This window comes from Aphanomyces astaci (genome assembly GCF_000520075.1).
Source record: "Aphanomyces astaci strain APO3 unplaced genomic scaffold supercont1.43, whole genome shotgun sequence".
NCBI classification, from domain to species: Eukaryota; Oomycota; class Saprolegniomycetes; order Saprolegniales; family Verrucalvaceae; genus Aphanomyces; species Aphanomyces astaci.
In genome coordinates this window covers 443480-454830 of record NW_009798306.1, presented here as the reverse complement: position 1 = coordinate 454830, position 11351 = coordinate 443480, and the positions used below count along the sequence as shown (strand labels likewise).

The window sequence follows — 11351 nt, the reverse complement described above, 5'->3', positions numbered from 1 at the left end:
TTAAGACGATTCATGGCAATTAAAATGCATTCTATTGGATAGAAACCAAGTGTTTATTTAAAGCCGGACCAAAAATAAAATGGAAGACCTTTTTACTCTGAATTTCTGTGATTGGCTGGTCCCGACGTGCGATTCGCACGTCGGGGCTGAAGTTGAAGTAAATATAATGAAAAGTAGCATTTTCTTTTTATTATTTTTGTCTGCCGACGTGCGATTCGCACGTCGGCAGAGTCAAGTATACTTAAGAATAGACTTGGTTAAAGTATGTTGTTTTGTGCACACTAGAGGGTTAATTATTATGAGCATTCACCGTGGATATGTGTGCGGAAGGTCGTGTAGTCAATCAACAGTTGCGCTTCATTCGCCCAAAACGAGTGACTTGAATGTGACCACTGACATGCGGACAAGAACACTCGAAAGTGAAATATGGTAGACGTGGCGTTATAAGAGTGTGGGAAAGCTACAGGAGCAACAGCAGCTAGGCAGGCACATTGCATCGGGGGTAGATGGCGGCTATTTACTCGGTGATGACAATGATGCCCGTGAGTTCTTCGATTTCGACGGACAAGAGCTCGACCAGCTCGACGTCCTTGTCGCGCGTGTTGAACCATTTGTTCTGCCGCGCGTCGAATTCGAACCGCTTGGGGCCGCTGATGGGCGACGACCACCAGATTTGTTTGTTCGGGCCTTGCTTGTTTAGCACCCACGTGCCGTCCTCGCCCAAGTTGATGGTCAGCACCCCTTGCTACAATATCAGCAAACATGTCAGCCTCGCTAGTCCAACGTATACGTCGATGGTATTTACCGACAGAGTGATGTCCGCATCAGGCAAGATAGCCTCAATGCCATCCAACCTTTCGAGGATCTCGTTGAGCGTGGCTTCGCTGTAGCGAGCAAAGTCCGCGTCCGAGATGGTAGGCACGGCAGTCCCTTCCGTGGCCGACGGATCTGAGGAGAAGCACCGGCGTTGGAGCGGCGTCATCGACGGCAGGCCAAAGAAGAGATGTGGGGTCTTCGATAGCACCGCTTGATATGAACGACATGGACCCACGTGCGCCGCTGATCGCATGGTGACTTGCCGCAAGCCTCGCATCATCACTCGCGCACCAGCCATTGCAGAGTTGGAAGTGGCTTTAGAACGAATGTAGTGATTCGATTGGTCAAAATATATCCAATCCCGGGGCGGCATTGAACATCCACCCTATTGGCCAGGATACGATCTTTAACCGGCAAAGTCAAATTTGGATGGAATATGTATTGCAATACAGTACACTGCACTAGTATTATTCAAGCATAATCGCAGTTTCACACAGTTAAAATGTCAGTGCCTCTTCGTGAATAACTGTTACCGTCCGACCTTCGCCGTAAACCAAGCACGACTCGCTGTTCCTTCGACATGGATTGGCAGGCCAACTTGGACGCGATCATCAAATGCACGGACGACAACTTGCGTCAACAATTCGAAGCGCACAAGTTCTCGCCAGCTCCCCCGCTTCGACCGTTCAGCCAGTACAGCGCCATGGCATTCCGGCCACCGTCCCCTACAACTACATCGCACTTTCAGCCTGCGATGACGTCACCGCCGATGCCACCGCCGCCGCCTCCTCCGTCGACGCCCCAGCAGTCATTTCCTTCGTACGCCCCGTATCCAGCATCCCACGACAACAACAATGCTCCACCACCACCAACCCACGACTACTCCTCGTTCCACCAAGTACTACCTACTATTGTCTAGCACTCGATATATATGAAAAGTTGCATGCTGCATTAGACGTACAACATTGCCCACATGATGGAGCAGATCCGGTTCAGCATCAAGCTGGAAGTGGATGCCCGCGCGGCGATCGCCGAGCGCCAGTTGAGTGCCATCATGGCTCTTACGAAAAGCAACTCGGACGAACTGGACCGGTTGCGCCTCGAAGCCAACACGACGGACCGCGAAGTCCGGGGATTGGACCAAGCCCACCAGAAACTCAGGCAGGATATGACCACCCAAAAGGACATTATGTACCACGTGCAATCGATGGCAGGCAAGGACGAGTCGTGGCGGATGCAGGCCGACAATCAGCTGTTGGAACTGCGCCAAGTCATAGCAGCGATGCGCGAACAGCTCAACTCGCTGCAGGTGTCGATGCAAGAAAAACTCAGCCGGCCGGAACTGCTCGTGCATTTCAATGCGTGCGTCGAACCGCTCAAGGCCCAGCTGAATGCAGGCATTCAACACCAAGGTACAGTGCATACATCATCCCTTGCATGAACTCCTCGTACTAGTCCAACTGTATTGGACGAGTAGTACTTATGAGCAATGCAATATGTATTTATGAGCGATGTAATATGGGCCGTGGTTTGTTGCTTTTTCGTCTAGCCCAAATCATTGGCGAATTGTCGCGAAAGGACGCCACCCACAGCTACGTGGTTGAAAGCATCGAAAAGCACCTTCGAGAGCTGGATACCCACGTGCAAACAGTCAGGTTGGACGTCGAGTCCATCAGTAAACGGCACCCTCCTGACAGGCAAGCGGTTCCAAGCCGCACGGAGACATCAACGGATGGAACACTGTCGATGCCCCAGGTTGAATCCGTTGTGGAACACATTTGGCTCGGCAAATGCGAAGCCCTGGAGTCCAAGTGGGCGGTAATGTTGTACAGATTCCACATATTTGCATAGAAATATATCGACATTGCACTTGTGGCTGCTTCAGGCAGCGCACGATTTACATTGCCGACAAGTGCAAACTGCTCTGGACGAGTCGGATGTGCGATTGAAACGGTGGCAGGGCGACGTGGACAATAATACCAACCATGCCGCCAAAGACAGTACCCAGCAAATCACCAAGGTAAGTCCAAACGATATATAAATAATCTCTGACATTGCACATGGAACCAATAGATGGAAAGTCTGGTGACTGAAGGGCAAAGTACACTGAAAGCCCTCATCGCTCAGTCGGCGGCAGCGACTACGCAAATCATTCGGGACGAAGTCGAGCGAGAACGAAGTGAGCGCAAACGTCAGCTCGACGGGTTGACAGATCAGCTCATGCAGGTCAAGTACAGCACCCACGACAGTGTGCACAAGGGTCTTCACGACATTCGGATCGAACTCAAGGCCGATTTAACAGCTCACGACAAGGAACTGCAAGCATTTTGCATGTCCGTAGTGGCCAAGGACGTGCCACCGATGCTTCGAAAGGATGTGAGCGAGTGGCAAGAGGTGGTTCAACGAGTTCAGGAGGACGTGGCGCAGATTCGACAAGAGACCATTCATTGTACCAACGTCATGACTGTACTTCAGAACGACATGCAAGCTCAGCGTAAGGACGTTGCAGACCACAAAACGTCGTTGGGAACTATGGGGACCGACCTCTCAGCATTGAAAAAAGAAGTGGAAAGCACCACGAAAATCATCCAAGGACAAATAGACACGATACTGAAAGATCGAGTGGAAGGCGAGCGAAGTCTGCAGCGACGCATGGAAGTAGAGGTCACGACGTTGGTGCAAAAGGGCGTGGTGCCGTTCGAACAAGAACTCCGGCGCATTAACACACGACTGGACGACCTGAAAAAGCAAGAGCCCATATCGACCCCGGCTACCGCATCGATGATGGGACCGCCGCCGTCACCAGGGTATGGGTATTGGCCTCCTCACATGTATGCGATGGCGTCACCCCCTAATCACTCTATGGATGCGCACTATCGTGGGGGAAATATGATGCATCATGGCTACCATCAGCCAAACCATCTGATGTACACCTTACCACCGTTTGGCGTGCCAGAAATGCCACCGCAGCCATTGCCATCACTTCCCCAAGACTCGGCAACAGTGACTCAACCGTTAGGCAAACAAACGATCGACCTGCCGTCCACCGTGGCAGCATCTCATGTGGTTCATCAGATGCCTACCCCTGTCCCATCTGTGCCAGCGCCGGTGCCTCCAACAGCTGGGTCAATGGAAGTCATTCCAACAGAAACCCCACCACCATCGAGGGAAGTCAACATAACCAAACCCTCGAGTCCACAAATCACTCTGGCAACTTCACACCCCGTTCAAATCGAATCCAAAGGGACTGCTCAACCTCCAACGGCAGCTGCTAGTCCACCGCGGGTGTTGGTCCCTGTAACAAATCAGCGAGAGAACGTGGCGAACACGCTTCAAAGTTCTCCTGGAATTTCACCGGCTCTGTCAACGCTACACCCTACATCGCCATTACCTCCTGCAACAACTGGCCTTTCAGCTCCAGTAGTTCCCGTGTCACAAACACAACAAGTAATGTCACCCCCCATTCGTACTTCGGCTGCTGATACCTCGACCCTTTCCAACGGTTGTAATACCACCGCCCCTCCATCGCTACCAACTTCGTCATCTCAATCAACGAGCGTACCACCATCACCCCCAGTGCAGCCTAACCAGGCTACACCACTTCAACCTACACCGACTCCTTTGATGAATCGAAGCACTGCTGCGCCAACCAGTCAACCACCGGCAATCTCCCCATCGAATCCCCCAACGTCTCAACAAGTTCTTGAGAAACCGGTCGCATCCATCTCCAAGCCGCCGCCGCCCCCACCAACTCAACCGCCACCCCCTGGTGCTACCCCACCAGCAGTGTCCACTACCCTCGTAAACCCTGCTTCAATTCGACCGTCTATCCCTTCCTCTCCTTCAGCAACGCAAAACCACACTCCACTGTATAATAATCCTCCGCATCAATCACCCCCGAGTTCAGCTCCTCCCCCCGCGCAACCCATGCTACATCATCAAGCGTCATCGTCATCCCTCAACCCCTCGTCCCCATCTCCAGATGGTTCCACATTGAAAGTAACAACGAAAGTCTCCACGCTTCTCGACGATCCATCTATGAAGGGGGCGTTGGCCGAAGCAGAGCTCGCTAAAGCACGCGTGGAAAACCGGCTCAAAATCGAGGTATAGCCATCTACCTCCTTTCTTCGAGCTTTCCGTCGTCATAACATTGGACTTGTCCATTCGTAGCGAGAGCGCCGCCATTCCCTTGGCAGCATGTCGTCCCCAAGAGCGACTGATGTAATGAATGGAAATATGGATCGTTGCATGCAGTGCACGCTAGAGTTTCCAAAGGGGTCGAAGTCCGACCACGACCAACTGCATTGTTCCATGCGAATGCAGGTATGTAAGACCGTCCAACAACCAACTGGCACTGTAATACCCGTGTTCATTTAGACATGCCCCACGTGTCAATCCTCGATGCGGGCCAAGGACGTTGCCAGTCACTTGTGCGACAAACCCGTGGCCAAGTGTAAGCACTGCCTCGCCGATGTGGTGGACGTCTTGGACCACGAATCCAAGTGCGAGCACGCTTTGAAGCAATGTCCCCACTGCTTGCGCCGTCAAAAGGTAAAGTGCACCATATCGCAGCATATAAAACAATGGTGAAGATGATTTGATCTTGGGCTTGTTGTCGTAGATGGCCGATCTGCAGGAACACATCAACACGTGCGACTGCCGCCTCGTGCAGTGTCCCAACGCTTGCGGGGGCAAGTTTTTACAACGGGGTTTGGAAAAGCATGTTCTGACCAAGTGCCCGAAACGCCCGCAACCAACCACCTCCACTACGACGACGTTCACCCCTGCTGCTGCTGGGACCACGTCGTCGACAACCAACGTGGCGCCCCCCAGGCCGAAATACCCCGAAGTACCCAAACCAACCAGCGAGGCCAAGGTACTATCAACCACTTTCCATCAATCAAGATCACGACACGCTTGGTTTTCCAAAGGTCGAGTGCAAGTATTGCGACGAAGAGTACACTGCCGCCGGCATCGACGGTCACGAGCAAAGGTCCTGTGATTCGAGAATCTGGTCGTATATCACCGTGGAGTGATTCATTGTGTGCGTAGTTGCGACTGGAAGCCCAAGCGATGTCAGTTTTGCAACATGGTGATTATCTCTCGAGATTTAGCGCGGCACGAAACCAATTGCAAACAAAGCAATCGTCAGTGCGCGCATTGCCAACAAACGGTATTGACATCGTCGCATCCATTTGCTTGGACTAAAACTCAATACTGTTTTGTCAGTTTGCCAGTCCCGCGTATGCGGCCCATGTGCCAAAATGCCCTAAGCGCCCGATCAAGTGCATTCGATGCGGGGACTTATTTGCCGCTGACATCATCGCCGCCCACTCTACCGCCTGCAAGCCCGGAGATGCCAAGGGGGCCATCCCCCCGCCGCCATCGACGCCACCCCCCGTTCAAATGCCTCAACCTGTGCGTGATGATCTCATTCTTCAGTGAATCTTATCGGATATTATGGGTGGAGTAGGCGTCCCCGTCGAAGCGACGGTCGGAAGGGGACTTGCGCAGATTGATGACGACGGAGCCCCAAGGCGTCGGACCAAATGTCTCCGGTGATCGCAATTCCCGACGAAACTTTGCACTTTCGCAGCTTACGGCCCCGCAAGAGCAAACTCCACATTTGACGACAGCACGTACCAACGAAGTCGAGGAGGATGATGATGTTGACGAAGACGAACAAGAAGACGACATGGAGGACGATGTGACGCTTGCCCAAGGTACGGTCAATCTCACGACGAACTATTAAGTAGTGTATGCATCAGTATCGATCGTCATGATGGGATATACTGCGATACGAATAGTGGTGGCGGAATGGAACGTCGACCACGTGTGTTTATGGTTGCGCGAGGACGTGGGGGTGCCCGACGTCGTGGTACGGACGATATGATTTGGCGATGGTCGTCTGTTGTGGATGACATTATGGGGGTGGGGGACGTCACTAGGATCGCTTTGAAGCGCTTCAAATTGACGGGCAAATGCTACTCGAGTTGGACGAGCGAGCGCTCGTAAACGATTTGGGGATCAAAACCAAACTGAACCGGGACCGGATTCTGGCGGTAATTATGCTATTCATGTATGCTCATGGTATTTCAGGTTGTGACGGGAACAATTCTGTTCAGGCCATTGACGCCATCAAGACAAGCGAAGACGACGATAATGACGAAGATGACGAAGAAGGAGACGTGGCACCGCCGCCAGTGCCTGCACCTGCACGTAAGTTTTGCATGCTTGGTTGTGAGCGTGCCACGTAGTGTTTCTGTCATTTAATTGATCGTACGAAATGCAGAAGGAAGCGCCCTAGCTCGTCGACTGTCAACCGGATCGAGTCCGCAAACCCAAGCCAACCTGGTAACGTTACGTTGGACTTGCGTTGAGGATAACTTTCCATCTCACTCCTCTCGTTTCTAGCTGAATCGAATCAATTCGGCGTTAAATACTGGCTCGGCATGTCGGAAATAATAACAATCCTCCTCTTGTAAACAATACTAGTACTTCGAGTACTACCAGCAGTAAACTTGTACTTATCTACAGAGAGAAAGCTACGGTGGAGGAGTTGAATTCGAGTTGCCAAGCAAGCCATCGCTGTGGGGCTGGTCCAAAGGGTAGAGAGATATAACTTACGTTAGCTCTGGCATATTGGTTGTTGTTCGTGCACCTTCGCGAATGAATCTCGGCTGTTTACTATGGACACGCTCGTAATACAAACTATATCGACTTAGGCATCGACGTCCTTGAGTTCTACGTACGCCCCCGCACCGACGAACCCCCGGTTCATGTCGTCAACGTCGGGCTCTAACGGATCGGCCTCTAGCAGAGCCGGCTGGAGGTACGCTACTTCGTTGGTCGTGGGTCGTTGGTTGAGAAGTGTCCGTCGAGATTGGCCTCCTCCAACGGTCGAGTCCAATTTAACGCATTGGACGAGGGGAAGGTACATTGCCCCTCGTGGGTACAGCGCTTGGATGTGGGTGTCCATGATCAACGTCATTACTGGCAAGGCGGTGGCGACGATCGTGGGCATGAGCGCATACAAGTATGCGTTGTGGACGGCTCGTTTGTCCGTATTCATAGGGACTTTGGCATCGCTGGCAACTTGCACCCGCAGCCACAGCATCCCAATGAGCACGACCTGAGCCACGTACATGGCGCGCACGATAAACGCATACATTTTGGGCCAGTACACACCCGTGGTGAAATGCGCCGGCGTAAACACAAACAAAAACAGGCGGCGGTACACCAGGTCCGCCGACACGAACAGCACCAAGCCAAACCAGCTCAGCAGGGGCGTGATGGGGCAAAACACGAGCACGAGCAGGATGCCCACGACGTAGATGGGCAGCTGCGCGCTTTGGTCGCAGGGCTCGGCCACAGAGGACGGCGTGAGCCCCCACCATGGCGACCGCCGCTCCCGGGGGGTTAGCTTTGGCGCACCGAGGTGGTATATGAGGCCACGTGCAATCGCTACCATCCGATACAACTTGACAATCAGGGACAGCCCCGTTTGAATGATAAGGTAGCTCATGTACAAGCTGGCTTGGCGGGGCACAGCCTGGGACAGCAAGTAGACGGCGAGGACGGGCTTTTCGACCATCTCGGGGAGAGACTCGGTGAGCGACCCGCCAAACAGCGCTACGACAAACGTCTGGTAGAACTGGAACACGAGGAGTTTAGTGAACACAGCCGACTCGGTTTCCGATTTCGATGCATGGCCTTCAAAGTTGCTGATAAAGGCAAACACAGTCGGGGCCAAGAGACTCAACAACACGAGACCGAGCGGAGACAGTTGCTTGAACAGCGGTACCAGACTCGGGTACGTCGTGAGCAGCTCTCGGATTCGGGGCACATCCTCTTGCCACTGCTCAACGTTGGCCAGCGACGTGATAAACAACGTCGGGATGGACCACAGCACGATCACGGCGGCGGTCACGACAGTCGCGACGAGTTGCTTTGAGTTGCGAACGTGCAGTGTCCGGCCGAGGTTGGTCCAGATCATGTCGGACGGATGGGGCGCGGGGAGGATGCTGCACTCGACGGGGTTGCTGGTCTGGAGCATCTGTAGAGCACTTTGTGTGGCTTGGTGTGACCGAAAGGTCACGAGGGCAGTGGGGCGAAACACTTTAAGCGCTTGGAGTTTTGCAGGGGCCAAGTTGTCGTCGTCCGCGGTGGCTTCTTGGGCACGCAACACCGCAATGTCAGTGCGGATTTCGTCGTTTAGTCGGGTGAGCTCGGCCGTGTAGTGCGGGATCGCGTCCACGACGTTGCCCGTCGATGTTTTGGCTTTGGAGCGACGAAGGTACGGATTTTTATCACATTTGGCAGCCACAACCAGCGCCCGCTCCAACAAGTGCAATGTCTCGAGCCGCTTTGTGACTTTGGCTTCGAGGTATTTGCACTCGAGCGCAATGTGAATGGCTTGCACTTGGTGCGGAAACAACGCGTGGAGGTACGTGTCGAGGAGGTCGGGCGTGCACAGGTTGGCCGGGAGGTCGTTGACCACCACCGTGTGTTGCTGCAGCGTATTTTGACCAAGAAACGCATGCCGCCGGACGAGATAGACCTTCCACTCTTGCAAGAGCAAGAACATGGTCCAGAATGTGATGGCGACGCCGGCGGCCGCGGACGCCCACAGCCGATTCGGGTCTAAAGCGACGTTCATGTTGGCCATTGCCATGCGCGTGATCCAGTCCGTGGACTCGTCAGTGAGAGGATTCAACGCGGTGGCGTACACTGGAATGAGGACGCACGAGATGGCCATGGACCCCATCGAGATGTTTCGACCGAGGCGCAGCAGCCGCAAAAAGCACAGCGCGTCCAGGCCGCAGTGTGTAACAAGGTCATCGTCCGTGGTGCGCCACACCGCGGGAGCCCACCCGAAGATCCCGTACGACTTGGCCGCTGTAGGGCACGACGTGTCGGCGTGCACGGCGCGACATGCGAAATGGGACTTGAGTCGGCGCTGGACCACGTCAAAGAGAACGAACGCCACCACGAAGAACGTGTAGTAAATCTTCATCGAGTCCAGCACTGCCTGGTCCGGGTTAGCATCCACAAAGATCTTGACCGTGAGGTTGCCCGCCGTGATGGTTTCCGTCGCCGTGCCATTATTGTTTGCTGAGGTGCTATTCGGGTTCGCCGCCTGGCTGGCCATGGGCAATAATGGCTGATGGGCAAGTGGAACAGTGGGTGTGATGGTTGCCAATATCGCTCAACTTTGTTGTACTGTATGCAATCTGTTTGGTCATATTATGACAGACCAAGCATCCAAACGGTACGGTGAAAACTCGCTCAAATTTGCCCGTCAATGATTGTCACACACAAAAAGACAGGCTTGTAAGTAACATGTCACTTGCAATCGTCGAAGTCGCCGACAACTTGGCGCCAAGAACATTGGCCCTTTGAGTAGATCGCGAGAGGTCTACAGTGCCCATGAAACGCGCGGCTGAGATGCCAGCGCATGATACATTGGCCTAACGTTTAACCGAATAGGCAATTTGGTTTTGTTGGATGCCATCAGTGCGTTGAAAAGGGTTGACTGACAGGTGCTGAAAGTCCTCGTTGCGTGTACAGGATAGCCATTTTTCGTTCTCAAACAGAGCCAGACCAGGTCCAACCGCGCCGCCCCACTGCACCAGGCCCGTTGCATCCTCCGATAGGACCACATGTGGCATGCGTTGTGGAGGATGTGTGGTCCATCGAATATCGCCGCCTTCTTGCAGCCCGTCGACACTGTCGGGGGTGAAGGCAGCGGTTTTCGGCGTTCCAACTTAGGGAGTACAGGCTATCACGGCTATGCAAAGGCTTCGCAGTGTAGACAACATGGTTAGCAATTGCCCGCTCGTTTCGTCCTATGCGAATGGCACCATCTCAAACGTGTAACTTTCGACTCCCATGGGAGTTGTCATCGCAAGCAACAGCGTCAGCTGTGTCGCTGCTACTGGTCATTTCCACTCGTTCCAGATTTAGGCTCGACGCTTCAACGTGGGACGTGAGCAACGCACGTCAATGCATGCTACTAGACATGATTGCGCGTTAGCATGATGGCGCAGAATCAGAGTGTATTTTCATCGCTGCGACGACTTCTAGAGGCGCACAGATACTGTCGCCCTTGACGTGGCTGCGAACTTCAGACACACGGCATTCCCTACACCGATGGCAATGAAACCAGTGGCAACTGACCGCTCGATCATTTTTAATGCTATTCGCACCACGTCGTGCGATCTTGCTTGGAATGAAACCTGAGCACCATGCTCCTCAAAGCCGCTTCCAAGAAAACGGATTGTGATGCGGGCGTGAAATAATGTGTCGAGCTTGCTAAACGACACATTGTACAGCTCGAGATGTCAGGCCAGTTAGAGTGGAATTGAAAAAAGTGTTGCTCCGATTCAACAGCAAATTGCTGTCTGAAAATGTAAATTTCTGCGATTCTATTAATGTAAGGCTGGTACTCTGAGAAGAAGACAAAAACGTCTTCGCATATCTGAGGGTGCCTCTGAAGGCACAAAAATTCGGATCTGAAAATTGAAAGTCTAACT

General features: G+C 53.2%; 3 protein-coding genes across 5 annotated transcripts; 1 reads left to right on the top strand and 2 right to left on the bottom strand.

Moving 5' to 3' along the window:
* Nucleotides 1-399: 399 nt before the first annotated feature.
* H257_12899 (iron donor protein CyaY) lies at nucleotides 400-1124 on the bottom strand. The gene is made up of 2 exons (XM_009840274.1): nucleotides 806-1124; nucleotides 400-745 (listed from the first exon to the last, which is right to left on the bottom strand). The coding sequence occupies exons 1-2, from the start codon at nucleotides 1112-1114 to the stop codon at nucleotides 518-520; spliced, it is 537 nt and encodes a 178-aa protein (XP_009838576.1). The 5' UTR covers nucleotides 1115-1124; the 3' UTR covers nucleotides 400-517.
* A 210-nt stretch (nucleotides 1125-1334) lies between these two features.
* Nucleotides 1335-7331, top strand: H257_12898 (hypothetical protein). Of its 3 annotated transcripts, XM_009840273.1 has the most exons (18): nucleotides 1335-1714; nucleotides 1772-1977; nucleotides 2031-2228; nucleotides 2366-2634; nucleotides 2702-2836; nucleotides 2890-4920; nucleotides 4987-5139; nucleotides 5194-5367; nucleotides 5438-5692; nucleotides 5748-5809; nucleotides 5869-5989; nucleotides 6046-6234; nucleotides 6290-6539; nucleotides 6624-6694; nucleotides 6765-6878; nucleotides 6942-7035; nucleotides 7109-7170; nucleotides 7231-7331. In XM_009840273.1, exons 3-18 carry the CDS (start codon nucleotides 2051-2053, stop codon nucleotides 7279-7281), a joined length of 4209 nt encoding a protein of 1402 aa, XP_009838575.1. In that variant the 5' UTR covers nucleotides 1335-1714; nucleotides 1772-1977; nucleotides 2031-2050; the 3' UTR covers nucleotides 7282-7331. The 3 variants fall into 3 exon arrangements, with proteins under 3 accessions (XP_009838575.1, XP_009838573.1, XP_009838574.1); XM_009840271.1 differs by having other exon boundaries at nucleotides 1772-2228; XM_009840272.1 differs by lacking the exons at nucleotides 6765-6878; nucleotides 6942-7035; nucleotides 7109-7170; nucleotides 7231-7331 and having other exon boundaries at nucleotides 1772-2228; nucleotides 6624-6740.
* A 96-nt stretch (nucleotides 7332-7427) lies between these two features.
* Nucleotides 7428-9980, bottom strand: H257_12897 (hypothetical protein). Its single transcript, XM_009840270.1, has one exon. The coding sequence runs from the start codon at nucleotides 9965-9967 to the stop codon at nucleotides 7538-7540; it is 2430 nt and encodes an 809-aa protein (XP_009838572.1). The 5' UTR covers nucleotides 9968-9980; the 3' UTR covers nucleotides 7428-7537.
* Between the last annotated feature and the right edge of the window lie 1371 nt (nucleotides 9981-11351).

Coding starts and splice junctions, on each gene's coding strand:
- H257_12898 (XM_009840271.1), top strand. CDS start 1,397: ATGGATTGGCAGGCCAACTTGGACGCGATCATCAAATGCACGGACGAC. Junction 5,140..5,193: donor ATTGTTCCATGCGAATGCAG/GTATGTAAGACC, acceptor GTGTTCATTTAG/ACATGCCCCACGTGTCAATC. Junction 5,368..5,437: donor ACTGCTTGCGCCGTCAAAAG/GTAAAGTGCACC, acceptor TTGTTGTCGTAG/ATGGCCGATCTGCAGGAACA.
- H257_12899 (XM_009840274.1), bottom strand. CDS start 1,114: ATGGCTGGTGCGCGAGTGATGATGCGAGGCTTGCGGCAAGTCACCATG. Junction 746..805: donor ATGCGGACATCACTCTGTCG/GTAAATACCATC, acceptor CTGATATTGTAG/CAAGGGGTGCTGACCATCAA.
- H257_12897 (XM_009840270.1), bottom strand. CDS start 9,967: ATGGCCAGCCAGGCGGCGAACCCGAATAGCACCTCAGCAAACAATAAT.